Here is a 27978-nt window from a genome sequence, read left to right as displayed (position 1 = left end):
CCAGGATTTTGACCCAGCGACGATGAAGCAACGGTAATATATTTCCAAGTCAAGATGGTGTGTAACATGGAGGGGAACTTGGAGGTGATGGTGTTCCCATGCGCCTGCTGCCCTTGACCTTCGAGAAGGTTGAGGTCATGGATTTGGTAGGTGTTGACGAAGAAACCTTAGCGAGTTGCTGCAGTGCATCTTGTAGATGGTACACACGACAGCCACGGTGCACCGGTGGTGGAGGGAGTAAATGTTTAAGGTGGTGTGTGGGGTGCCAATCAAGCGGGCAGCTTTGTCCTGGATTGGGTCGAGCTTCATGTGTTGTTGGAGCTGCACTCATCCAAACAAGTATTCCATCACACTTCTGACTTGTGCCTTGTAGATGATGGAGAGGCTTTGGAGAGTCAGGAGGTCAGACATCACCGCAGAATATCCAGCCACTGACCTCTTCTTGTAGCTACAGTATTTATGTGGCTGGTCCAGTTAAGTTTCCTGTCAATCGTGGCCCCCAGGATGTTGATGGTGGGGCATTTGGCAATGGTAATGCCGTTGAATGTCAAGGGTTGGTGGTTATACTCTCGCTTGTTGGAGATGGTCATTGCTTGGCACTTGTGTGGCTCAAATGTTACTTGCCACTTATCAGCCCAAGTCTGAATGTTGACCAGCTTACTGCATGAGGGCATGGACTGCTTCATTATCTGAGGAGTTGCGAATGGAACTGAACACTGCAATCATCAGCAAACATCTCCACTTCTGACATTATGATGGAGGGGTCATTGATGAAGCAACTGAAGGTGGTTGGGCCTAGGACACCGACGTGAGGAACTCCTGCAGCAATGTCCTGGGGCTGAGATGATTGACCTCCAACAACCAGAACCATTTTTCTTTGTGCTAGGTATGACTCCAGCCAGTGGAGCGTTTTCCCACTGATTTCCCATTGACTTCAATTTTATAGGGCTCCTTGATGCCACACTTAGTCAAATGCTGCCTTGATGTCAAGGGCAGTCACTCCTCACCTCTGGAATTCAGCCCTTTTGTCCACGTTTGGACCAAAGGTATAATGAGGTCTGGAGCCAAGTGGTCCGGGCAGAACCCAAACTGAGCATCGGTGAGCAGGCTACTGATGCACAGGTGCTGCTTGATAGCACTGTCAAAGACATCTTCCATCACTTTGCTGATGATTGAGAGTAGACTAATGGGGTGGTAATTGGCCGGATTGGATTTGTACTGTTTTTGGTGGACATAACAGGGCTGGGCAATTTTCCACACTGTCAGTGTTGTAGCTGTACTGGAACAGCTTGGCTAGAGGCGCGGCTAGTTCTGGAGCACAAGTCTTTATATATTTTTATCCTATCCAATTTCTCTACCCTCTCTTCTACTATGACATTGTTAGCATCCCCTTCTTTTGTGAAGTTAGATACAAATTACTCATTTAGTACTTCAACCATGCCCTTTGCTTCTATAAGATTTCATTTTCAGTCCCTAATCAACCTTCCTTTTGACTATCCCCTTTTACTCTTTATGGGCTGGATTTTTGGCAAATTTGTGCCCTATTTAGCGCCTCGGCGAGTGGAAAAAGGTGTTCCGGGCGGAAGTTTTGCCAATGATTTTGTGGCAGCGCAAAAATTTAGCGCCCAGACCTCCGTTTTGACCGTCAGGGTGACATCAGTCATCATGCAATGCTGCGCTAGCACCCCAGATGGAACTTTCAGCGAAAACACCTGATTTTAGCATTCGCCCCAGGACCCGACCAAAAGAAAAGTCGTTCCCAGGGTGCAGCGGGCGCAATTGGTGCCATATTTAAAGGGACGTTCGATAATCTCATATCGCAGTTGTCAGTGACTGCCACGGTTGCGCGCAGACGATGGATGAGCGCAAACTTTAAAGCGCCACTTTGATGTCACTTAATCTTTTTGTTTTTAAGGTCGGCAAGATAGTTCAATGGGGGCTGTGCTATTTCGGCAGCAAATTATGCTGGTTTATATTGGCAGGCGGCTTCAAGCTGGAAGAAGGCTTATTGTCCATGGTCTGCAATGGAATTGAAGAGATCGCTGATGTTTGGGAGGAGGCCTTAACCCCCCCCCACGGGTTTACAGGGAACATCCCTCATACCTCCACATCTCTGATGCGCAGTGCGTTCGAAGGCTGCACTTCATAAAATAAGTGCTGACAGAGATATGCCAGCTCCTACAGGCAGATCTGCAGCCTACCAGCGCCAACAGGACTGCACTGCCCGTCGAAGTGAAGGTGTCTGTGGCGCTGGCCTTCTATGCCTCCGGCTCCTTCCAGGCAGCAGCAGGGGACATATGCTGCATCTCACAGCACGCCACACATTGCTGCATTCGTCAGGTGCCAAGGGCACTGTACACGCAGGATGGACTTCATAAAGTTCCCAATGAGCAAGGAGAGCCAGAATGAGAGCTCTATAGGTTTTGCACAATTTGCAGGCTTCCCCAAGGTTCAGGGTGCGATTGACTGTACACAATGCAGAGATCTTCCGAAACAGAAAGGGATACCACTCCCTAAATGTTCAGCTGGTCTGTGACCACACTTAGCACATCCTCACAGTCAATGTGAAGCAGTATCTCACGTATGTTTCAGCGACAAAGACAAGGTCAGAGTAGGCTGATTGGGGACAGAGGATATGGACTGGCCACCTGGCTCATGAACCCCTTCAGGAACCCTGCCGCAGAAGCTGAGCGCCGCTATAATGACAGCCTTGCAAGCACTTGCAACTTAATTGAGCAGACAATTGGTATCCTGAAGCAGTGCTTCCGATGCCTGGACCACTCTGGAGGCAGCCTTCAATACGCCCCTCAGCAGGTCTCTGATTTCATTGTGGTGTGCTGCATGCAACACATGAGGGAACAAGCATTGCCAATGGGGATTGCAGGGCCGCCTCAGGAGGAGGACGAGGAAGAGGAGCCTGGCGAGAAACCCACCACAACCACAGGGGAGGCATCGTGGAGATGTGGCCGTTGCAAGAGCCTTACGTCAGCAGCTCATCACTGACCGCTTCGCTTGAACGGGAAACGGCAGGTTTGAGCATTGCCGCGCCACTCTATGCCACTATACTGGCTGTTCCCCCACTTGCTCGGCAAATGAGACACTAGACAGCAATGGTTAAGGTGAACAAAATATTTATCTCAACCCCCCCTCCTCCCCCGCAACAATGCCCACAATAGTTGAACGGAGACACACATATCAAATTAACATTTGCATCCTGCAATGAAGAACATAAAGAGCATATTAACATCTGCATCCTGCAGTGTATATTGCAGCAAGGGTGCTAGAGGGCTGAGACAATGGAAACGGCGTCTGAGGACGCACTGGAGCAGCACCTGGCCTGGAAGGCCCGGCTTCCGACTGGCTCACCTTTCTCGGTGTTACCCAAACCACCTTTGACTGGCATGGTTGATGCCTGGTTGGCGAGTAAGTGGGGAGGAGACGGAATGCTGTCAACCTCAGGAAGGTCAGCACCTCCGACCGCCCTGGAGCCATTCTATCGCTGACTGGCTGGGCCTTAGCATCCGGAGCACAATGTGAAGGACCATCTTGCTGGCCTGCTTTGGCACCGTCACCTCCCCGTGTGACAGTGGGGAATGCAGCGAGTATGGAGGCAGGCATGGACTGCATCACTTGGCCAAGCTGAAGCAGAGCTTGTGCTTGCGATGCGCCCAATTCTGCAACGTGCTCAAGGGCACCCGCCACATTCTGTGGAATTCCACTATCACTGATCGAGGCCACCAGCCTGTGTGTGTAGGCCACAGCACGCAGCGACCATCTGCGACCCTGCCTCCGTAACTGTCGCAATAAGCTTGTCGATGCTTGTGGAGATCCGTCCCATTGTATCAATTATCTCACGGTACATCTCTGTGCTTGCCCTGGACATTTCTACCAGGTCCAGTTCTAGGTTTTCCTGTCTGTTAGCAGACCGACTTAGCCAACTCACTCTCCGGAGAGCTGGCCTGCGGGATTCCACCCCAGCACTGCGTTGCTGCACCCAACTGGGCCCAGGAGTGTCCGAATCCTCAAACCCTGGGAACATAGCGTCCTCCCTGGATTAGCTGAGTCCCGATGGGACAGCATGTGGGCTGGGATGCTCCGCCGGAGCTGTCTCATACATCTCCTCCTCCATACGATGGCGTGATGTGGAGGGCTCCTTTGAGGGATGTGGCGCCTCTGGCTGGTGATCTGGAAGCAGAAAACAACAGATGAGTGATTAGCAGCAGGGGAGGGGGCAGGGTGAGATGAGGAAGGTGGCATACCACAGACTCGTTTGAAGAACCGTCGCTACTCCACCATATCTCTCAATGTAGTGTTTAGAGTTACGCGATCCATTTACTTACCTTTACTATCCGAAAGGGGCTCGGCACCAGCCCAGCAACTGTCCGACCTGTGGCACTGATGAGGGTTGCCACTCGCTCCTCCACATCCTGTGAGTGGCAGTGTCTTGAGGTGGACCTCCGCCTGACCGCAGTTGCTCCCTCCGATTATTGGAGTGCTTCACCTGAAAAGATGAAAAGTGGAATGATTACAAAAGGGTTCATCTGCTGTTGTGGCACAGATGACCACCAAACTAGTTCATGTCATACTGGTTGAATGTTCCAGGGGCCTCTGTTAAATGTATTTGGATCTTGGCCAAGCTTTGTCAGAAGGTTATCAAAGTCTACAGGCATCTAAGATGAATGGTTTAAGAGAGCTTTCAGAAAGCGATAGGAGCAGTTGCAGTGCACTGCCATGAACAATCTTAATTATGTGCATGGATAATTCAACTCAAATAGGATACTAATGTAAGCCTTCCTTTATGGGCTCAATTTTCCACATGGGTGATTTTTGGCGCAGTTGAAGAGGTATGTCCGATTTTTTTTTTTAGTGGCGCAAAATAAAATCCAAGTTTCATCGGAATTAACTTTGAATTTGGAGCGGCATCGATTGGCCTTAAGCTTTGTGGGTGGAACTTAAGGCCTGCGCCAAAAACTGATGTTGCTTGGGTAACGAGGGACGCTCAGAAGGGCTTAGGTTAGATACTGAAAAAGGGCTGAAGCTGGGTTGGAAACTGAAGCCGCTGCCATTCCGGGCCGAAAGGACCCTGCACCGGCGCGCACCTATCCTGGGCCGAAAGGACCCTGCACCGGCTCGCACCTATCCCGGGCCGAAAGAACCCCGTACCGGCCCGTCCGTGTATTATTTGACTTACCATGAGCAACACACAGGATTTGTAACACACAAACTTCTCTTTCTTTCCCCCTGCCCCTCCTTATTTTCCCTCCTCCTCTTCTGGAGGCTCTGGCTCACTTAGTATGAATGCACGGACACGATCCACTCTTCAGTGCCTTGATCAGGTGAGATGGTTAATCTCAGCCAAAGAGGTAATGTGAGCCGGTGCAGGGTCCTTTCGGCCTGGGATGGCAGCGGCCGGCCCGCACCTACCCAGGCCGAAATGACCCACCCGCCCACCTACCTGCCCTGTCTTCAGCTCTGCTGAACAATGGCGTCTTCTCTCCGCCGATTTTCTCTTCTCTGCGCTGATTTCCTTAAGTAGGGAAGGTTTTTCATAAAGGTGCAATGCGCCGTTTTAGAAAAAAACATACTCGGCCAAACTCGCTTAAATGGCCAGAAGTGGCGCACTCGGCAGTTTCCAGCCCCAGTGATGTAAAAAAAATTGGGAACTAAAAAAAAATCGGACGTACCTACTTTAGAACGGCGCAGAAACTTTGGCCAAACTTGCAGATTATTGCATGCTCAAAAAAAAAGCTGCATACGCTAAAAGAACTGCGCAGAATGGTGGCCAAAATTGAACCCTTTGTTTTATGCATTGTGGGAGGCAACCCACATCGTCTTGAGAGGCACTAAAAGCATGAGAGCGATCACATAGTCTGTCAGATTTATCCTTGAAGTCATGGAGGAGTGGCAACTGACGACTCCGCTGAGGTCATTAAACATTTTTCGGCACTGTGTGCCAGTCCTGGGCATAGTGTCTGAAGTTGAGATCTCCTCAGCTAGCTCTCTCCAAATCCTTTTAAATATGGCAGACAGAGGTCTAGTTCCCCCCCGAAGATGTAGTGCGGCCCACCTACTCTCCACCGAGCCCACCAACACTTCATTGGCCTCATGCGTGAAGTGTCTGGCACGCTGCCTTCCCTCCTCCTCCTCCATCTCAGCTGAAGTGGCTTGGCTTAAAAGTGCATGCGCGCAGGAAGTAGCCGCGCCCTGTGCGCATTTGCGACAGGAAACAAAACCAGGAGGTTGAAACAAAAAGTGCACATGCAAAATGTCCAACTCCTTCACCGCCGTAAGTTTCGGCTCTGGCGCACATACTCTGTCGTGTAACGCCGGACATAGCACCAACACTCCTCCGGAGCGCACTCTCAGCGAAACTTCCTCACTGTGTCACTAATGTTATCCCGGCGCTAGCTTTTGTGTTCCGCCGTGAATTGCGCCCAGAAATCCTGAAAGCTGAAAATCCAGCCCTTTATGTTTATAAAATACTTTAATGTTAGCCGCTAATGCTTTCTCATACACTCTCTTTGCCTCCTTATTTTTTTTTCAGTTCCCCTCTGCACTTTCAGCATTCTGCTTGATTCCCTACTGTATTATGAACCTGGCAATTATCGCAAGCCTCCAATTTTTATTTAATTTTAATCTCAATTTTTTTAGTCATCCATGGAGCTCTAGCTTTGGATGCCCTTCCTTTCCCTTTCCTAGGAATGTGTTTAGTCTGTACAAAACCTATCTCCTCCTTGAAGGCTTTCCATTGTGCATTTGCTGTTTAACCTGCCAATCTTTGTTTCCATTCCACCTGGATCAGATCCTTCTTCAACTAACTAAAATTAGCCATCTTCCAGTTGAGTATCTTCACCTTTGATTGTTCCTTGTCCTCTTCCATAACTACTCTAAACCTAATATTATTGTAATTATTATTCTCCTCAGTCCCTTCTGTTTTTCTCCTTACCTTCTGTTTACCTCCTTCCCTTCTCCACCCTTGTTTCTCTCTATTTCTACAGTGTGTTTCCTCCTTCCATTCTGTGTGCTCTCTTTCTCATTCGTCCCTTCTTTCTCATTCTCTCCCCTTATCTTCTCACCCGTTCTTTTTCTCTTCTCCGTTTCTGTCTCATCTTGTAGTTTTCTCTCTCTCCTTTTCTGGATCACACACTGCTTTTCCTGTTTGCACTCTCTCCTTTTCTGATTCTTTTTCTTTCATTTTTGGTAACACTCTTTTTATTTATTTTCTGATCTTTTTTACTTTCTTTCTTGCTCTTATTTGCTTTCTCTTTTCCAAATTCATTTTCTTGTTATCAACTTCAATTTTGCTCTCTCTCATGTATTTAACCCCTTGTAACCTTGTAATCTGCATCACACCTGTACACCAGAGGGCCTACCTGTTGGAGTCCCAAGGGATCCCAGCATCCCTTGGGAGCACGGTATATAAGCAGGTCACCCACGAGGTACCTGCACTCTGGAACTCGAATAAAGGAGCTAAGGTTACACTTGTTCATTACACACAGTACTCGGTCTGACCATTTATTATGAGCATAACACTCTCTTCTGGTTCATTTTCTTTTTAATTGTTAGCACTTTCTATTTTTGGTACATTTTCATATCTGGTTTACTTTCTCTCTTTTTTTCTCTCACCACATCATAGATTCACATTTTAAAGTTGCAAATTCACAAATACAGGATGCCCACCCCTTCAATTCCCTCTACCCAGACTATAAAGCTTTGAACCCCATTTTTGTTCCTTTGTTGCAGGCTTTTTTCTGGGAGAAATTTATGAACTGATGTTGGAAAGACCTGTCATTTTATTTTAAGGGAGTATTTTTTTTAATTACTAGTGCTGAGGTTGGACTTGTGAACTACAGAAATGATGGCCCAGATTTTACGGGGTCTATGACGGCGTGTGCACAGCGTACGCCGTCGTAAGTGCCCCCAAATTCCGGGTTTCCACACGCGATGCGCATGAGCGAAAACCCGGAACTTGCGATCTGTCAAGATTCGCCTTGATAGATCGTACCCATCTGCTACAAATTCACTTTTGCTGGCACAATGTTGGACTATTTGCCCAACTCCTGCCCAGCGAATACCCATAAAACCCTTACACCTGGTAAAAGCAGGCGTAAGGCCTGCTTTTACCAGCATTAGGGTTTAAATAAAGGTTAAAATATATATTTTTAAATGACTGAAATATTCACTTACATTTAAAATTAGTTTAGGTCAATTTGATCCCGATTAAAAATGTTTGTATTTATTTTTCAAAAAATTTAATTTTTATTTCAGTGGTATAACTCAATGGTATTTTAATTAATTTTGAACCTGTAATTTATTTTTATTTCAGTGTTGTGAAATTGTATTTATTAGGTGATTTCTATTATGCTTATAGGAATTCCATACATAAATGGAATCCCCATAAGCATGATAGGAATCCCTCTTTGTCATTGGTTGGCCTGGCCCACGTGATCCCAAGGACACTTGCAAACCGCATGCGTCCCTGGGATCCGTAGGCCTGTACGCAGGCGTATGCTTGCAGGACCGCAAAAGCTCCAGAGACAGCAGGTAAGTACGTACTTTTCTTGGGGTTTGGAGATGTACGTGAGCGGCAAGCCTCTGACCGCAATTTTCAGGCCCCCGTCTGTTTGCTGGAAGATCTCAATTGAAAGTCTGGCTGGTGTGTGGGAAAAATGTTTGGAGCTGTGTTGCTAAACTGGAGAAGGTGCAGTTCTGTTCACCTGCTGTAGTGCTGGCTATTCACAAGGTAAAAGGAGGAAAGAGAAAAAAGAAAGGATAATGGAATATTTAAGAGCAATCTATTTGATTTCTTTAGTTTGTATAAATGAAATATCTTTTCCAGGCTGCAGAAGCACATAGCCGAGTCCATGTACTTCGCTGTGGAGATCAAACGTGTACCATTCGCTCCTGCAGTCAAGGCAGGAGGAAAAAGCAGCAAAATAGACAAGGTCAGTTGATTATTTCTCGAGTCCTGTTTATAAAAGGGGAAGGAAAGCATTGGCAGAATCATTTTTGTTATACACACTTATAGAAGAATATAATGGCTTTCTCAGATACTTCGTTAAAAATGACCATATTCCAGCAACATCAAGAACATCCCCATGCTTAATACAGTGGCTCAGCTGTAAAAATAGGGGACTTCAAACTGGTCTGTGAACACTCCAATGCCATCTCGCCCGGGAAATTAACCTACAGGTGGCAGAATCTGCATTCCCAGTCTGTAGCAAGGTTGCCCAGAATTGGGCTGTTTTCGAGTGACACTCAGGGCAGTCTGACTCTGCACAAGGCTCAGTAAGGCCCCAAGAAAAGTTTAAATGAGTGGGTACCTCAATAATGTGACTGGAATTTCTCCAGTCACACAGTGTCAATTCCTCAGCTTGGCCTTTCCCTATACCCTGCTTGCAATCCATGCCCTCGCTGTTCCTGTGCTTGTCTACTCTCTCCTGAAAATGCTGCCATCATTCGACAGGTAGTCAAAAACCCAAACTGACTGCTGACGTCCAAAATTCCAGCCATTCACTGTGCATTATTTGATACGTACTGGCAACTCCATGGGCCCAAGTTTCGAGCCGTGCCTAGAACGGCGTAGTCCCGACCTGGACGCCCGTTTTTCGCGCCACAAAGTGCGCCTAAAAAAAACCTCCAGATTCTCCACCTCCCTGCAGGTCCTCTGGCCCTCGGCGCAGCACAGCAGGAGCTGTAGGGGGCGGAGCCAGGTCCCTGCGCCGAAAACAGTGCCGGGACCTCTGCACATGCGCACTACAGTGGGCACGCAAGTGCAGTAGCTCCAGGCGCCCGAAACTGTGTGGGAGGGGCTGAAGCACGCAGCCCCTAGCCCTGGCCGAATGGCCTCACTGGGGCCGCGTGAATAAGGCTCCTCCCACGGCCAGCTCCTGCTTCCTCCCGACCCGACTTGACTCCCGCTTCCCGCCTCCGGACCGGACCCGACACCCGCTCCCCCCAGCCCCCGGACCGGACCCGACACCCGCTCCCCCCCCCCGGACCGGACCCGACACCCGCTCCCCCCCCCGGACCGGACCCGACACCCGCTCCCCCCCCCCGGACCGGACCCGACACCCGCTCCCCCCCCCCCGGACCGGACCCGACACCCGCTCCCCCACCCCCCCCGGACCGGACCTGACACCCGCTCCCCCCCCCCACCGCCCCCCGGACTGGATCCGACCTGACCTCCCTCCCCCCGACCTGACCTCCCTCTCCCTCGACCTGACCTCCCTCTCCCTCCCTCCCTCCCCCCGACCCGAACCGACGCCACCTACCTGTAAATCCAGCCCGTTCAACCTCCCTCCCCCTTCTCCTTCCCTCCCACCCCCCCAATCTCCTTCCCACCCCCCCCCAATCTCCTTCCCCACCCCCCCCAATCTCCTTCCCCCCCCCCAATCTCCTCCCCCCCCAATCTCCTTCCCCCCCTATCTCCTTCCCCCCCATCTCCTTCCCCCCCCCAATCTCCTTCCCCCCCAATCTCCTTCCCCCCCCAATCTCCTTTCCCCCCAATCTCCTTCTCCCCCCCCAATCTCCTTCTCCCCCCCCCATCTCCTTTCTCCCCCTTCTCCCCTTTATCCGCTTCTCCCCCCCTCCCCCCTTCTCCTCCCTCCCCCCTCCCCCTTCTCCCCCATCCCTCCCCCTTCTCCCCCTTCCCTCCCCCTTCCCTCCTTCTGCTCCCCCCCTCTCTCCATCTACCCCCCTCCTCCCCCTCCCCTCGCTGTCAGAAACACAGACACTGACAGACAGAGAATGAGAGACACACAGACAGACAGAGAGATAGAGACACTGACAGAGACACACTGAGGGGGGCATCCCAGCACGCTGTTGGAGGGCTCCTGGTGCTGCAGTCGGTAAGTAGAAAATGTTTTATTTATTGATTTAAAAAAAAAATTATTTCTTATTAATTTTTTTTGATTGATTTATTGGTTGATTTATTGATGTATTTATCATTTATTATTGATGATGGCTCTTTATTTGTAAAACTAATGTTTGTAAACTTCCCTTTAAACACCCCCCCCCCCCCGGCACCATTCCCTACGCCTGATTTGTAACCTACGCCTGATTTTCTAAAGTGTCGACAAGGTTTTTTCGAGCGTACAAAAATCTTCACTTACTCCATTCTAAGTTAGTTTGGAGTAAGTTTTCATTCACGAAACTTTGAAATCAGGCGTAAGTGGCTGGACACGCCCCCTTTTGAAACGAAAATTCTGTTCTAAAGTGAAACTGTTCTACCTGACTAGAACTGGAGCAAACTAAATGACGAGAATTCCGATTTCTAAGATACTCCGTTCTACACCAGTTGCTCCTAAAAATCAGGAGCAAATCATGTGGAAACTTGGGGCCCATAATTCTATATTAATGAGCTGACCTTGTATGATGGGGCGAGTGTGGTCAGAATTCCACATGCAGTGTCCCTGGCCTTGCGCGCCCAGGATTGCATAATTGGAATTAGAAAATATTGGAAATGCACAGCAAGTCAGTCAACATCTGTGGAGAGAACTGATAGGTCTATGTTTAAGCTGCAGACCCTTATTTATGGAGTTGCCGTAGGTATGTATTTTGCATACATACCTTCTTATCTCACTGTTATGTATCTAGACTTGTATACACTCTGTACAGCCACCAGAGGACTCATTCCCCAGAGTCCCAAGAGATCTCTTAATCCCTTCGGAGCACAGGTATTTAAGAGTGCTTCACAGGTTGGAGAGCACTCTGGAGACCTGCAATAAAAGACTAAGGTCACACTTTACTTTGAGCTTACAGTGTTCAGTCTGACTCTTTCTCCATACACTACAACTGGCGACGAGATACAGATTGCAAACCCGAAGATGCAGAGAACAGTGAGCATCCTGGAGAAATTTTCGGAGGGAGATTGGGAAACTTTTGTGGAGCGACTCAACCAATACTTCGTGACCAACAAGCTGTGGGGGTGATCATCGTTTCCATTCATGCCGATTCAAAGGATACATTTGCAAGGGCTATGGAACAATGGGACACCTCCAACGAGTGTGCAGACGAGCTGCTAGGCCTGCTAAACCTGCAAACTACCACGTTGCAGAGGAGGACAGATCCACGGAGAATCGCGACGAAACAGAACCTCTGGGAGAGGAGGCAGAAGTACATGGGGTGCACAGATTCACCACGAATTGTCCCCCCGATAATACTGATTGTTGAACTAAATGGTCTCCCGGTGTCAATGGAGCTGGACACGGGCGCGAGCCAGTCCATCATGGGCAAAAAGACTTTCAAAAAGTTGTGGTGCGACAAGGCCTCTAGGTCAGTCTTAACTCCAATTCGCACGAAACTAAGAACTTACACGAAAGAACTGATTCCTGTAATCGGCAGTGCTATCATAAAGGTCTCCTACGATGGAGCGGTGCACAAGCTACCACTCTGGGTGGTACCGGGCGATGGTCCCACACTGCTCGGCAGGAGCTGGCTGGGAAAGATACGCTGGAACTGGGACGACATCAGAGTGCTATCGCCCGCTGACGACACTTCGTGTGCACAGGTCTTAAACAAATTTCCTTCGCTGTTCGAACCAGGCATCGGGAAATTTCAAGGAGCAAAAGTGCAGATCCACCTAATTCCGGGGATGCGACCCATCCATCACAAAGCGAGAGCAGTACCGTACATGATGAGATAAAGGGTAGAAATCGAGCTCGACCGGCTGCATCATTTCACCGATCGAGTTCAGCGAGTGGGCCAGTCCTATTATCCCAGTCCTCAAGGGAGACGGCACCATCAGAATCTGTGGTGATTACAAAGTAACTATTAATCGTTTCTCCCTGCAGGACCAATACCCGCTTCCAAAAGCCGACAACCTCTTTGCAACACTGGCAGGAGGAAAGACGTTCACGAAGCTGGATCTGACCTCCGACATGACGCAGGAACTGCAGGAATCATTGAAGGCCCTCACCTGTATCAACACGCACAAAGGTCTTTTTGTTTATAACAGATGCCCGTTTGGAATCCGATCAGCGGCGGCGATATTCCAGAGAAACATGGAAAGTTTACTGAAGTCGGACCCACACACCGTGGTCTTCCAGGGCAACATCTTGGTCACAGGTCGGAACACAGTCCATCATCTGCAGAACCTGGAGGAGGTTCTTAGTCGACTCAACCACGTGGGGCTCAGGTTAAAACGCTCGAAGTGCGTTTTCCTGGCACCTGAAGTGGAGTTCTTGGGAAAGAGGATTGCAGCGGACGGCATCAGGCCCACTAACGAGAAGACGGAGGCAATCGAGGACGCACCGAGGCCACAGAATGTGATGGAGCTGCGGTCGTTCCTGGGACTCTTGAACTACTTTGGTAACTTCTTACTGGGTCTCGGTACCCTGCTAGAACCACTACATGTCTTACTACGAAAAGGGGGCGAATGGGTTTGGGGCAAAAGCCAAGACAATGCCTTTGTAAAAGCGAGAAAATTGTTGTGCTCAAACAAATTGCTTGTGTTGTATGATCTATGCAAGTGTTTGGTACAACGTGATGCGTTGTCATATGGCGCGGGTGTGTGTTGCAACAAGCTAATGATTTCGGGAAACTGCAACCGGTTGCTTATGCATCCAAGAGTAAGACCGAGAGAGCCTACCGCATGATTGAAAAAAAACGTTAGTGTGCGTCTATGGGGTAAAGAAAATGCATCAATACCCCTTTGGGCTAAAATTTGAATTGGAAACTGACCATAAGCCACTTATATCCCTGTTTTCCGAGAGTAAAGGGATAAATACCAACTAATCGGCCTGCATCCAGAGATGGGCACTCACGTTGTCCGCATACAACTACGCCATCCGCCACAGGCCAGGCACAGAAAACTGCGCCGATGCTCTCAGTAAGCTGCCATTGCTCACCACAGGGTGGAAATGGCACAGCCCACAGATCTAGCCATGGTTATGGAAGCATTTGAGAGTGAGCAATTACCCGTCACTGCCCGGCAGATCAAAACCTGGACAAGCCAGGACCCTTTATTATCTCTCGTCAAAAGCTGTGTGCTTCACGGGAGCTGGTCCAGTGTCCCAGTGGAAATGCAGGAAGAGATAAAGCTATTCCAGCGGCACAAAGATGAAATGTCTATGTAGGCAGACTGCCTTAGAAACATAGAAAATAGGTGCAGGAGTAGGCCATTCAGCCCTTCGAGCCTGCACCTCCATTCAATAAGATCATGGCTGATCATTCTTTCAGTACCCCTTTCCTGCTTTCTCTCCATACCCCTTGATCCCCTTAACCGTAAGGGCCATATCTAACTCCCTCTTGAATATATCCAGTGAACTGGCATCAACAACTCTCTGCAGCAGGGAATTCTACAGGTTAACAACTTTCTGAGTGAAGAAGTTTCTCCTCATCTTAGTCCTAAACGGCCTACCCCTTATCCTAAGACTATGGGCCCAAGTTTCCACATGCGCCTAGAACGGCACAGTCCCGACCTGGACGCCCGTTTTTTGCGCCACAAAGTGCGCCTAAAAAAATCCTCCGTATTCTCCACCTACCTGCAGGTCCTCTGGCCCTCGGCGCAGCCAGCACGAGCTGTGGGGGGCGGAGCCAGGTCCCTGCGCTGAAAACAGTGCCGGGATCTCTGCACATGCGCGCTACAGTGGGCACGCAAGTGCAGTAGCTCCAGGCGCCGAACTGTGTGGGAGGGGCCCGAAGCGCGCAGCCCCTAGTCCTGGCCCAAAGGCCTCACTGGGGCTGCGTGAATAAGGCTCCTCCCATGGCCAGCTCCTGCTTCCTCCGGACCAGACCCGACACTCGCTCCCCGCTCCCCCCTGCCTCCGAACCAGACCCGACACCCGCTCCCCGCCGCCCCCCCCCGCCTCCGGACCAGACCCGACACCCGCTCCCCCCCCCCACCCCGCCTCCGGACCAGACCCGACACCCGCTCCCCCCCCCCCCTGACTGGATCCGACCCGACCCGCGCTCCTGTTCCCGCTCCCCGCCTCCCCGACTGGACCCGACCCGCGCTCCTGTTCCCGCTCCCCGCCTCCCCGACTAGACCCGACCCGCGCTCCTGTTCCCGCTCCCCGCCTCCCCGACTGGACCCGACCCGACCCGCGCTCCTGTTCCCGCTCCGCCCCCGCCCCCCCCCACCGACTGGACCCGACCCGACCCGCGCTCCCGCCTTCCGACCCGACCCAACCCCCCCACTGGACCTGACCTGACCCCGACTCCCGCTCCCGGCCTGGATCCGACCTGACCTCCCTCCCTCCCTCTCTCTCCCTCTCTCCCTCCCCCCTTCTCTCTCTCTCCCTCCCCCCCTCTCTCTCTCCCTCCCCCCATCTCTCTCTCTCTCCCTCCCCCCCTCTCTCTCTCTCTCTCCCCCCCCCCGACCCGACCCGACCCGAACCGAACCGAACCTCCCGACCCGACCCGACACGACCCAACGCCACCTACCTGTAAATCTGGTGCTGGGGACGGGCCCTGCCCGAAGTCTCGGGCCGGCCGTTCAGCCTTCGGTCCTGAAAGGCCTGCCTGAAGCACTTTCACACAGGTAGGAAGATGGTTTATTTAATCTTTTCTTTGCTTATAAATGTTTATTCAGGTTGGATTTATTTGTATAATATTTGTATAAATATAAATAAGGATTTATTATAAAATTTAATGAGTTCCCTTCCCCCCCGCCCCCCTCTCCCACCACCTCGTTCTGGACGCCTAATTTGTAACCTGCGCCTGATTTTTTAATGTGTAGAACAGGTTTTTTCAGTTCTACAAAAATCTTCACTTGCTCCATTCTACTTTAGTTTGGAGTACGTTTTCACTGTGGAAACTTTCAAATCAGGCGTCAGTGGCCGGACACTTTTGAAGAAAAAAATTCTGTTCCAAAGTAGAACTGTTCTACCTGACTAGAACTGCAGAAAAAAAAATGTGGAGAATTGCGATTTCTAAGATAGTCCGTTCTCCACCAGTTGCTCCTAAAAATCAGGCGCAAATCATGTGGAAACTTGGGCCCTATGTCCTCTGGTTCTGGACTTCCCAACGTCGGGAACATTCTTCCCGCATCTATCCTGTCCAGTCCCATCAGAATCTTATATATTTTTATGAGATCCCCTCTCATCCTTCTAAACTCCAGTGAATAAAGGCCCAGTTGATCCAGTCTCTCCTCATATGACAGCCCAGCCATCCTTGGAATCAGTCTGGTGAACCTTCGCTGCACTCCCTCAATAGCAAGAATGTCCTTCCTCAGACTAGGAGACCAATATTCCAGGTGAGGCCTCACTAAGGCCCTGTACAGCTGCATTAAGACCTCCCTGCTTCTATATTCAAACCCCCGAGCTATGAAGGTCAACATACCACTTGTCTTCTTTACCGCCTGCTGTACCTGCGTGCCCACTTTCAGTGACTGATGAACCATGACACCCAGATCTCGTTGCACCTCCCCTTTTCCTAGTCTGTCGCCAATCGTGTTTTTGCCCCCAAAATGGATAACCTCACATTTATCCACATTATACTGCATCTGCCATGTATTTGCCGATTCACCTAACCTGTCCAAGTCACCCTGCAGCCTCCTAGCGTCCTCCTCACAGCTCACACCGCCACCCAGTTTAGTGTCATCCGCAAACTTGGAGATATTACACTCTATTCCTTCATCTAAATCGTTAATGTACATTGTAAAGAGCTGGGGTCCCAGCACTGAGTCCTGCCACACTCCACTAGTCACTGCCTGCCATTCTGAAAAGGACCCGTTTATCCCGACTCTCTGCTTCCTGTCTGCCAACCATATCCACGTCAGTATATTACCCCCCACTACCATGCACTTTGATTTTGCACACCAATCTCTTGTGCGGGATCATGTCAAAAGCCTTTTGAAAGTCCAAATACACCTCATCCACTGGTTCTCCCTTGTCCACTCTGCTAGTTACATCCTCAAAAAATTCCAGAAGATTCGTCGAGCATGATTTCCCTTTCATAAATCCATGCTGACTTGGTCCGATCCTGTCACTGCTTTCCAAATGGGCTGCTATTTCATCCTTAATGATTGATCCCAACATTTTCCCCACTACTGATGTCAGGCAATCAAGTAGTGGTCCCCAAGAAGGGTAGAGACACCTTCATCAATGATCTCCACAGTCCACAGTACCCACCCAGGCATAGTAATGATGAAAGCGATAGCCAGATCCCACGTGTGGTGGTCCGGTATCAATGTGGACTTAGAGTCCTGCGTTCACACATGTAATACATGCTTGCAGTTAAGCAATGTACCCAGGAAGGCACCGCTTATGATCTTGGCCCTCCAAATCGTGGTCTAGGGTACACGTCGACTATGCAGGCCCGTTCTTGGGTAAAATGTTCCTTGTGGTTGTAGATGCGTATTCCAAGTGGATTGAATGTGATTGAATGTGAGATAATGTCGGCTAGCACGTCCGCTGCCACCACTGAAAGCCTGCGGGCCATGTTTGCCACACACGGCTTACCCAATGTCCTGGTGAGCGACAACGGGCCATGTTTTACCAGTGCTGAGTTCAAAGAATTTATGACCCGTAACGGGATCAAACATGTCACATCTGCCCCGTTTAAACCAGCGTCCAGGCAGAGAGAGCAGTGCAAACCATCAAGCAAGGCTTGAAGAGGGTAACTGAAGGCTCACTGCAGACTCGCCTGTCTTGAGACCTGCTTAGCTACTGCACAAAACTACATTCACTCACTGGGATCCCACCTGCTGAACTGCTCATGAAAAGAGCACTTAAGACAAGGCTCTCGTTAGTTCACCCTGATCTACATGAACGGGTAGAGAGCAGGCAGCTTCAACAAAGTGCATACCATGATAGCGCAAATGTGTCACGCGAGATTTAAGTCAATGATCCTGTATTTGTAATAAATTATGGGCAAGGTCCCAAGTGGCTTCCCGGCACTGTCGTGGCCAAAGAGAGGAGCAGCGTGTTTTGGGTCAAACTTTCAAATGGACTCATTCAGAGGAAACACTTGGACCAAATCAAACTCAGATTTACAGATTTCCCTGAGCAACCCACCTTGGACCCTACCTTTTTTGATCCCCCAACACACACACCAGTGGCAACTGACACCACTGTTGACCACGAAGCAGAACCCATCATCCACAGCAGCCCTGCAGGGCCCAACACACCAGGCAGCCCAGCAAGGCCAGCTGCATAGCTGCTCAGCGAGAGCCCAACAAATGGCTCAACAACACTAGCCTTCACACCGAGACAATCAACCAGGGCAAGAAGAGCCCCAGATCGACTCACATTGTCAATATTGACTTTGGGTGGGGAATGTTATGTATCTGGACTTGTATACACTCTGTACAGCCACCAGAGGGCTCATTCCCCGGAGTCCCAAGGGATCTTATAATCCCTTGGGAGCACAGGTATTTAAGGAGGCTTCACAGGTTGGAGAGCACTCTGGAGACCTGCAATAAAAGACGAAGGTCACACTTTACTTTGAGCTCACAGTGTTCAGTCTGACTTTCTCCATACACTACACTCACCATATAATATCTTGCCATCATTTTTACACCCACAAGATGTATGTAGCGGACTCCTATTGCTGACATTACCCTATACCTAATTATTAACACATGCCAGACTTTTTCATTTTTGTGTTCTCCTGAAGTATTAAATCGGTTTATTTACTTTCCCAATGAAGAAAAGATGTAGATTGGCTCACTACTGGCAATACTCCAAAAGAGTAAACCAAGTCTGGATAAATTTTCCTTCGTGTAGTTAGTGGGTGAAATTAACATGTTAAACTGCTTCTATTCACAATATCCATAACTTTTAGCATTTAACAAAATGTCGGATGACTATATTTTAGCATCCCACTTCACAGTAGTTACCTATTTCATCACCGTTGTATAGCACCTCCTCTACAACTGCCTTGTGCTGAGAATAGATGTTTATACACCAACATTAGCATCCTCGTCCAGGCCAACAATCCCAGCACTGAAGCACTAACTACACTTGATCAGCTCTGCTGGGCAGGCCACATAGTTCGCATGCTAGACAAGAGCCTCCCAAAGCAAGCGCTCTACTCGGAACTCATCCATGGCAAACGAGCCAAAGGTGGGCAGAGGAAACGTTACAAGGACACCCTCAAAGCCTCCCTGATAAAGTGCGACATCCCCACTGACACCTGGGAATCCCTGGCCAAAGAGCGCCCTAAGTGGAGAACTTACATCCGGGAGGGCGCTGAGCTCCTCGAGTATCGTCGCCGAGAGCATGCAGAAATCAAGCGCAGGCAGTGGAAGGAGCAAGCGGCAAACCAGCCACCTAAGAACTCATGCTAAGAGTGGAAGCAAGTCTTCCTCGATTCCGAGGGACTGCCTATGATGATGATGATACAATTAAACAATGTGGCTTAAATGAAGGATAACTGTTATTGGCACAGACAGTTCCATTTTTGTACTTAGGATGTTTTTAAAGAATTTAAAGAATGAGCACAAAGCATTGAACACTTTGGTTCTCTGTTACCTTTATTTCTGCATTTTTATTTCACAAAATGGAGCTCCCTACTGCTCTGCCTCTCAGTTTATTGCTGCTCACGTCAGGATACCAAACTGGATTGAAATATGCAAATAATAAGCAGATACAAAGGAATCTGCAGAATAAATATTGGTTACATTTTCCAAGTACACACTGATGACGAGCTACCTCACTGCCAGCACTGGTCAGAAAATTTAGGCTATTATCCAGAAAAAGTGATAAATACCGATTAAATCATGAAGGCGATTACATTTATCAGTGAAATAATAAAATAATTCGACATTTTTGATTTCATCAGTGATGCAGTAGTTTGATTACAAATTAATTAACCAACTTTGTGGACAAGGAAGGTTTATGTAGATTTGAGTGTGAATGTATTTTAAAATAAAATGTACCAAATATATGGTTCTATTTTAAATCACATTTTTAAATAGTGACTGTCTCCTATAGATTTAATTCCCAAGAGCAGAGATCCTTCTCATGCATGGACTGCTTTACTATCTCTCGCACACTTGACCTGTTTCTTTACTGAGAAATGTGAAGTACTCCAATTATCTCATTCACAGGCCAAAATGGACACTGAAAATGAAAAATCTTCTGTTTTCTTAGATCAGCAGTGAAAGGGTCAAGGGTAACATGCAGATGTATTCTGCTCCAATTTCTCGATGAAACCTTTGTAGTAATCTTTTAATTTATATTATCTGCAGACAGAGGAAGAGGGACCTACCTCGTTCCATGGCGTAGCATACGTAAATATGGCTCCTTTATTGTATCCAGGTGTAAAGCGGATTAGAGGAGCATATCCAATATTCCCTTTCAATGAGGCTGAAATATTTGAAAAGGTAACACTGACGTAGTAATATAATATGCATGACTTTGGAAAAGGATATCAAGATAGGCATGGGTTTACAATTCTTTATACAATAAGCTCCCAATCTCCGTTATGCCAGCTGGAAACATTGCAGAGTGAATGCCAGGTCCTTAGACAAAGATAGGAAGATCAAATGGCACACTCCTGGCTTTGAGAGTCTCCAGCCCTGCTCTGCTCCTTCACCCATCAAGGCCTGACAGAAATCCCAAATTGAACATAACCTGACTAATTCAGGTCCCAGATTATTTTTAAGCCCTTCTGTTGAACTCCGGCCGGTTACAGAAAGCCCATGAATATTCAGCCCCAAGGAACAGCATGCCCTGTGCATAGGGACTTCATTAATTTGTTAGTTTTTCTTTCTTGTGTGTTCCTGTACCATCCATTTCCTGAAATGCTGGCATCACTCCCGTGATTGACAGAAGTAATAATTTGGTTCAAATTTTAAAGTTTACATCATAAGCCAACAAAATAAAGTAGCCTAGAAATTGGTCTGTGCAGTTTTAGACGCTACTCGGATTACTAAGGTCTCAATATGGCGGGGAGGAAGCGTGTACACATTTCCGCCCATCATATTGGGTAAGAACAAACAAGAGGCGTCCTTTACCTATGGCTAAAATTGACGTTATGTCCTTTGCATATACAAATAAGGGGCCGAAGGCCTGTTTGAGGAAACCTTCTGTAAGATTGGTTTGCCCTAAGGCAGCTGACGCTATCGCTGACTGTTTTCAGGGAAACCAGCCCTCGGGATCACCTGCAACAAAAAAGGCAAGTAACTTACTTGAATGTGGAGCTGGGAAGAGCAGGAGTGTGACTCCCAGCCCGACATTAAAGGATCCAATCGAGCTCCCGACGCCTGATCCCCGACCCATACCCCGATCCCCAACCCTTGCAATCACTGCCTAACCCTTGTGATCCCTGACACCAATCTAGGCACCGACCCAGGCTCCACCCCACAATCCAGGCCCTGATCCGTGACAACACATATCTGAGAATCGCGGCGATGCAACTAGCAGCCCAAACTTAGATTCCTCTTCACTGACAGGCTCTTTACACTTTGCCATCAACATTGAAATGAAGCCTGAGGCCCAATAGCCAGAAAGCCTCAAGCCTCACCATTCAGGTATGGGAGAGGTGGGGTTGCTAACTATGCCCTCCACGCACCCAAAAATGGTCACGGGCTCCATTTTTAGGCCAGTGACTTTGTTAATGCTTACTTCATATTACGACTGTTTACATTGATAGTGTTCTGCTTGTGCGAGATTTATATAGCTTAACATGATTGATTATAGAAAAAGAAAGAACCTTCATTTAAATAATGCTTTTTACGACCTCTGAACATAGTTCCTTGAAAAAGAGGAATATTACAGGATTGTGGAAAGGAAAAAGATGGACTTGTATTGATATAGCGCCTTTCACATGCTCATAATGTCCCAAAGTGCATCACAGCCAATTAAGTATTTTTGAAATGTAGTTACTGTTATAATGTAGGGAAACATAGTTTATTTCTATTTACCCTATCAGTTCCCCTTAATATCTTGAAAACTTCGATCAAATCACCCCTTAGTCTTCTAAATTCCAGGTAATACAACCCTAGTTTGTGTAATCCCTCCCTGTAATTGAACCCCTGGAGTCTAGGTATCATTCTGGTAAATCTACACTGCAATCCCTCCGAGGCAAATATATTCTGCTTAAGGTGTGATGCCCAGAACTTAACATAGTACTCCGGGTGTGGTCTAACTAGGGCTTTGTATAGTTGTAGCAATTTTACATAAGAACATAAGTAATAGGAGCAGGAGTAGGCCATTTGGCCCCTCGAGCCTGCTCCGCCATTCAATAAGATCACGGCTGATCTGATCTTGGCCTCAACACTTTCCTGCCCGCTCCCCATAACCCTTGACTCCCAGATCGTTCAAAAATGTGCAGGTAAAGCAAGTAATTAGGAAGGCAAATGGAATGTTGGCCTTTATTGCAAGGGGGATGGAGTATAAAAGTAGGGAAGTCTTGCTACAGTGGTACAGGGCATTGGTGAGACCACACCTGGAGTACTGCGTATAGTTTTGGTCTCACTATTTAAGGAGGGATACAATCCTTGCATTGGAGGCAGTTCAGAGAAGGTTCACCAGGTTGAATCTTGAGATGAAGGGGTTGTCTTATGAAGAAAGGTTGAGCAGGTTAGGCTTATACTCATTGGAGTTTAAAAGAATGAGAGGTGATCTTATTGAAACTTTTATAAGTTTCTGAGGGAGCTGGACAGGGTAGATGAAGAGAGGTTGTTCCCCCTCGTGGGGGGAATCTAGAACTAGGGGGCATAGTTTCAGAACAAGGGGTTACACATTTAAAACTGAGGTAAGGAGGAATTTCTTCTCTGAGTGTCGTGAATCTTTGGAATTCTCGACCCCAGAGAGCTGTTGAGGCTGGGTCATTGAATATATTTAAGGTAGAGATGTTGGGCCCAAATTTCCCCATGAGTTGCACTTTTTTTTGGTGTAACTTGATTTTTCTAGTGCATCTTTTTAGTTGCGAATATGGCCATTTAATTTGCACCAGTGTAAGTGAGTTAGTTTGGTTTTTTGTTTGGTCAGTTTTTTATTCAAGCCACTTACACCATTTATGCCAATTTGGCCAGAAAAAGTTGTACTAAACTAACTTGGCGCAGCGTATGTGTCCACTTTTGTCTGCACAGAAAGACATTACTTACAGTTAAGGAATCGGCGCAAGTAACTACATTTAAAGCACCACCAAGCACCAAACAAAGCACAAAAAGTAATAAGCAATTAATTAACAAATAAAATAGAAGAAACTCTGCAGCTAAAGCATCAAGACCAAAGTTATAAGCAATCAATAAATAAAAAATAAAAAAAATAGAAGGAACCCTGCACCTAAAGCACCAAAATCAATCAGTAAATAACAAATAAAAAATAGAACTCCGACCTTTGGGAACACAGCGGGCTGCCGATGAGGGAGCCCATTCGGCCAGGGCTAGTGACAGCGTGCTTCGGCCCCTCCCACACAGCCTGCAGCGCGCGTTTGCAGAAACAGCCTGCCAGGAGCTACTGCACGTGCGAGCAGACTCTAGCACACATGTGCAGAGGTCCCGGCACTGTTTTCAGTGCCGGGACCTAGCTCCACCCCCCCCCCTCTTTCTTCTGCACTATGCCAGCTCCACAGACGGCCCGAGAATCGGCCATGATCGCATGGATTTTTTTTGCCGCTGCTTCTGATGTAAAATGTCGGCGGGGGGCTCGGAGGTGCGCTGAAAAAAATCGGAGGGCCAAATTTGGGCCCGTTGACACTCTGTTTGACAAGTTGGAAAATGTTCATTTTAACAGCACTGATGTTTTGTATCGAATTCATCATGTTTGAATCATGCCATCTGTTATCCAGCCTGAGCGTCCCATACATTGGGTAAGAATATCATGGGTGGTACAGACCATCAAAGGAGAAAAAAAGCACTGGAAAAATTAATATGGAGAGAAAATTAATAATATCACCTCCAATTTAATTGTAGTAGCAAAATTCTGCTGACACCTTTAATGAACAGAAGAAAAGAATACTTGCATTACATTGTGATTTTATACTTCTTTATGGCATGAGCTCTGTTGTTAATGTGTTATTGTGTATGATTCAGACAAAACGCAGGAAGAGTTTGCACCGGGACGCTCCTGGCCTTACGGGTGGATCGAAGGGTCTGTCTCCACATTCCAAATTCAGCATTATTAAGATTAAGGATGATAAGGCAATGAAGGATGCCTATAAGAAGGTAGGATTCCTCTTATTACCAAAACCTGCATTGCTTGCTCAAGCCAGTGCATCATTAGAGCTGTATAGCGTTATCACTGACACTATGCTATCCTCACTCAGTGTCCCATTAAAGCTGTTAATATCCTCACTGTTAGTACCCTGATAGAAGTATGTACTTAACTGTTAGTACTCTGTTACAGTTATTTATTGTCCTCACTGTAAGTACCTTGTAAAGGAGTTAGAGCTGCTATTGTTCCCATTATCCGAATCCTTTTAAAAGATTACAACTGATGTCATGTGCAAAGATGCATTATCATTTTTTTAATAACTGAAACAGTCAATTACTATCCGTATTTTTTGGATACTTCCATTCCGAAAGTATCATCAAATTAGAAGAGAATGCTACTTAAAGACTGATGTGGCTTATTTCATAAGCAGAAATGCAATTTTTGATTTCCACACTTTGTGAATTACTGAAATAATGAGCAATAAAACTGCTAACACAACCATAGAATAGAATTCCAATTAATGTTATCGTTAATCTGGGTGAGCATTTCTGTGCATAGAGCCTTGGAATTTCATGTCCTGAAGGGACTTCCCTACCTAGTGTCTTTTAGGGATAATTTTAATGGAGAGTGAGATCAGTGTGGTCAGGATCCAAGACAAACTTGAAACCATGTGAAGCCCTGGGGGATTTTAACTTCCATGCCTTCATCTGCAAGCATTCCATCAGTCTCCTGCCTAAACCCATCAGGCAGCACTAGCTGGCTGGGGAGTGGGAGGGCAATTTCAAGTGGCAGGAGGCCACCATTGAAAGAATGATCCCCTGCAACAAGGTAAGGGTTTGCCAAATTCACCCCCTTAGTTTTTAGGATGGGAAACAACAACGTGGTTACCTTGAAACCGGCAAACCAGAAAGGTTGAATGTTTGTCAGAATGCATCTCCATGGAGTGAATGTGTATCTTGCTGTCTTTAGGTTTATATGTCTATGGACAGTCTACATTACGCCAGGTTGAGTAGATTTTCCAGTTCCAGCATTGTGGCAGCAGCATCAGAGGAATGTGAGCTTATTGTTGCCCACAAATTGGGAACAACTGACCTCATCGAATGTTGTAGGGTTGACCCTCATTTATTATTCAAAATGATCCCCTGACCTGAATTTGGCTTGGTGCAGGTAGGCAGGTTTGGCAATGGGGGCACAAAATCTATTGCTCTATCAGAAGTGTTGCAGGCCATATTTAAAGGAAAGTGGCTTTTTTGTGGGTTAGGAAAATGTCCAGCCTTTCCTAAGGGTGTAAGAAATTTTGAAATAATTTACTGCATTTATGAATGCTTTAAGGATTCTTAAAATGTTGTCAGTCTTTCCAAAGAAGTTTAAAAAAAATTGTTCTTGGGATGTGGGTGTCGCTGGCAAGGCCAGCATTTATTGCCCATCCCTAATTGTCCTTGAGAAGGTGGTGGTGAGCCGCTTTCTTGAATCGTTGCAGTCCGTATGGTGAAGGTATTCCCATAGTGTTGTTAGGGACGGAGTTCCAGGGTTTTGACATAGTGACGATTAAGGAACGGCGATATATTTCGAAGTCAGGATGGTGTGTAACTTGGAGGGGAACTTGTAGGTGATGATGTTCCCGTGCACCTGCTGCCCTTGTCCTTCTGGGTGGTAGAAGTTGCGGGTTTGGGAGGTGCTGCCGAAGAAGCCTTGCCAAGTTGCTGCAGTGCATCTTGCAGATGGTACACACTGCAGCCACGGTGCGCCGGTGGTGGAGGGAGTGAATGTTTAAGGTGGTAGATGGGGTACCAATCAAGTGGGCTGTTTTATCCTGGATGGTGTTGAACTTCTTGAGTGTTGTTAGAGCTGCACTCATCCAGGCAAGTGGAGAGTATTCCATCACACTCCTGACTTGTGCCTTGTAGATGGCGGAAAGGCTCTGGGGAGTCAAGAGATGAGACACTTGCTGCAGAATGCCCAGCCTCTGACCTGCTCTTGTAGCCACAGTATTTATGTGGCTTGCCCAGTTAAATTTCTGGTCAATGGTGGCCCCCAGGATGTTGATAGTGGGGAATTCGGCAATGGTAATGCTGTTGAATGTCATGGGGCAGTAGTTAGACTCTTGCTTGATGCAGATAGTCATTGCCTGGCACTTGTGTGATGTGAATGTTACTTGCCACTTACCAGCCCAAGCCTGAATGTCATCCAGGTCTTGCTGCATTCAGGCATGGACTGCTTCATTATCTGAGGAGTCATGAATGGAACAGAACACTGTGCAATCAGCAGCGAACATTCCTACTTCTGACCTTATGATGGAGGGAAGATCATTGATGAAGCAGCTGAAGATGATTGGGCCTAGGACATCACCTTGAGGAACTCCTGTAGCGATGTCCTGGGGCTGACAACCACAACCATCTTCCTTTATGCTAGGTATGACTTCAGCCAATGGAGAGTTTCCACCTGATTCCCATTGACTTCACTTTTACTGGAGCTCCTTGATGCCACACTCTTAATGGCTGCCTTGATACCAAGGGCAGTCACTAACCTCTGGCTGGCAAAAATCAGTGGATGGCAAAACCAGACAAGTAACTCTGGACAAGTAATATAGCAGTTCAGCACTTGAAGTTCCATATGATGGCTGGGTGAATGAAGATGCTTCTGCATGAAGAGGGTGTGGCATCACAGGGCTTTCTCTTCAGGGGACATCAGGGCAACATATTTACAGGAGTTGGAAGCTAGGGGTCAATGCTGTGCACTACCTACAGAATTTAGGAATTCATGTGGGAGAAGATGGCACACCATAAAGGAGCTTGTAAGATATGAATACCCATTTACCAGGTAGATGGCCAAAGTATGCTCATGAAAAAGGTTTACATGTAACTCTGTCACATATTTGTTACTGGCTCAGACTAAGCCCTCAACCTTAGAACGCTTTCATTTCTTAACATGCATATCTATAGGCCAGCAGGCCATATTCTAGCTGAAACTTGGAACTGAGCCCTTGCAACACTGACATTTTCAAAGGACTTACATAGAAAAATAGGAATTACTGGATGTAAAAAGACCAAGGTCTATCTAGTTTGCCATTGACCATCCTAGTAGTCGCATGATACAATAATAATGGAGTTGTTGACTAATCATGGCAATCAATCTCTGACAATTAGAGCCAGACATGAGGCGAGGAAACCCCCAGTGGTGGAAAGCTTTGGGAACCATAAGTCCAAAGTAACCTGCTCCTCCCAAGTGTGCTACACTTATCACATGTCATGCTCAAATTACTCGTATACTGTATCCCAAAATATTATTTACTGAACGAAATCTATCTAATTTGCATTTGAACAACGCAATATTATCTACTTCCACCATCTCCCTAAGGAGCCTGTTCCATAGATTTACCATGCACCCACTGAAATAGTGGGGGGAATATTAACCCACAAAAATGGGTGCGTTTGGGTTCAGCAGGATGTTAAAATGTAAAAAATCTCCAACCCGGTCCTCGAAGCCGCCCATTTCCGGTAACCCTCGCTCATGATCGGACCTTCCCCCTACGATCACAGATCCTCCCCCTTAGGATCTCTGACCCCCTTCCATTACTTCCCGACCCTCCAAGCCCCGCTGTACCTACCCCCCACCCCTCATGATCGCTACCCCAGTAGCAGGAAACATACCAGCCCCTGGGCTGTGGCCTCTTCTGCAGAGTCCCTGCCCGACAGGGAGCCAAGCTTGTCAATCAGGCAGGCTTCCGGTTGGGGATCTTGTTTGAAAAAAACCCACACACACTGTGGAGTTCAAACTCCAGAGCATTCAGGGGATCAGAAATCCTCCTCCCGCTTGGAAATCCTGCCCTAGTAAAGATCGGCAGCTTGTCGTGGTCTACATTAGATAGTCCCTTTAGAATCCTAAAAGCAACAAGCATATCACATCTCAACTTTCTCTTTTCCAGTGA

General features: G+C 47.7%; 1 protein-coding gene across 7 annotated transcripts in view; it reads left to right on the top strand.

The window, feature by feature from the left end:
• cfap70 (cilia and flagella associated protein 70) overlaps positions 1 to 27978 on the top strand; it is a 195755-nt gene that overhangs the window by 61594 nt on the left and 106183 nt on the right. For all 7 annotated transcript variants that reach the window (XM_070900968.1, XM_070900971.1, XM_070900973.1 and 4 more), the window contains 3 exons: positions 8840 to 8945; positions 20138 to 20272; positions 23930 to 24061. In XM_070900968.1, the coding sequence (XP_070757069.1) occupies positions 8840 to 8945; positions 20138 to 20272; positions 23930 to 24061 (373 nt within the window). The remainder of the gene's footprint in view (positions 1 to 8839; positions 8946 to 20137; positions 20273 to 23929; positions 24062 to 27978) is intronic.

Source organism: Pristiophorus japonicus, chromosome 15 (assembly GCF_044704955.1).
Source record: "Pristiophorus japonicus isolate sPriJap1 chromosome 15, sPriJap1.hap1, whole genome shotgun sequence".
NCBI classification, from domain to species: Eukaryota; Metazoa; Chordata; class Chondrichthyes; family Pristiophoridae; genus Pristiophorus; species Pristiophorus japonicus.
The sequence above is the reverse complement of the archived record's forward strand: the minus strand, read 5'-3'. Positions and strand labels throughout refer to the sequence as shown.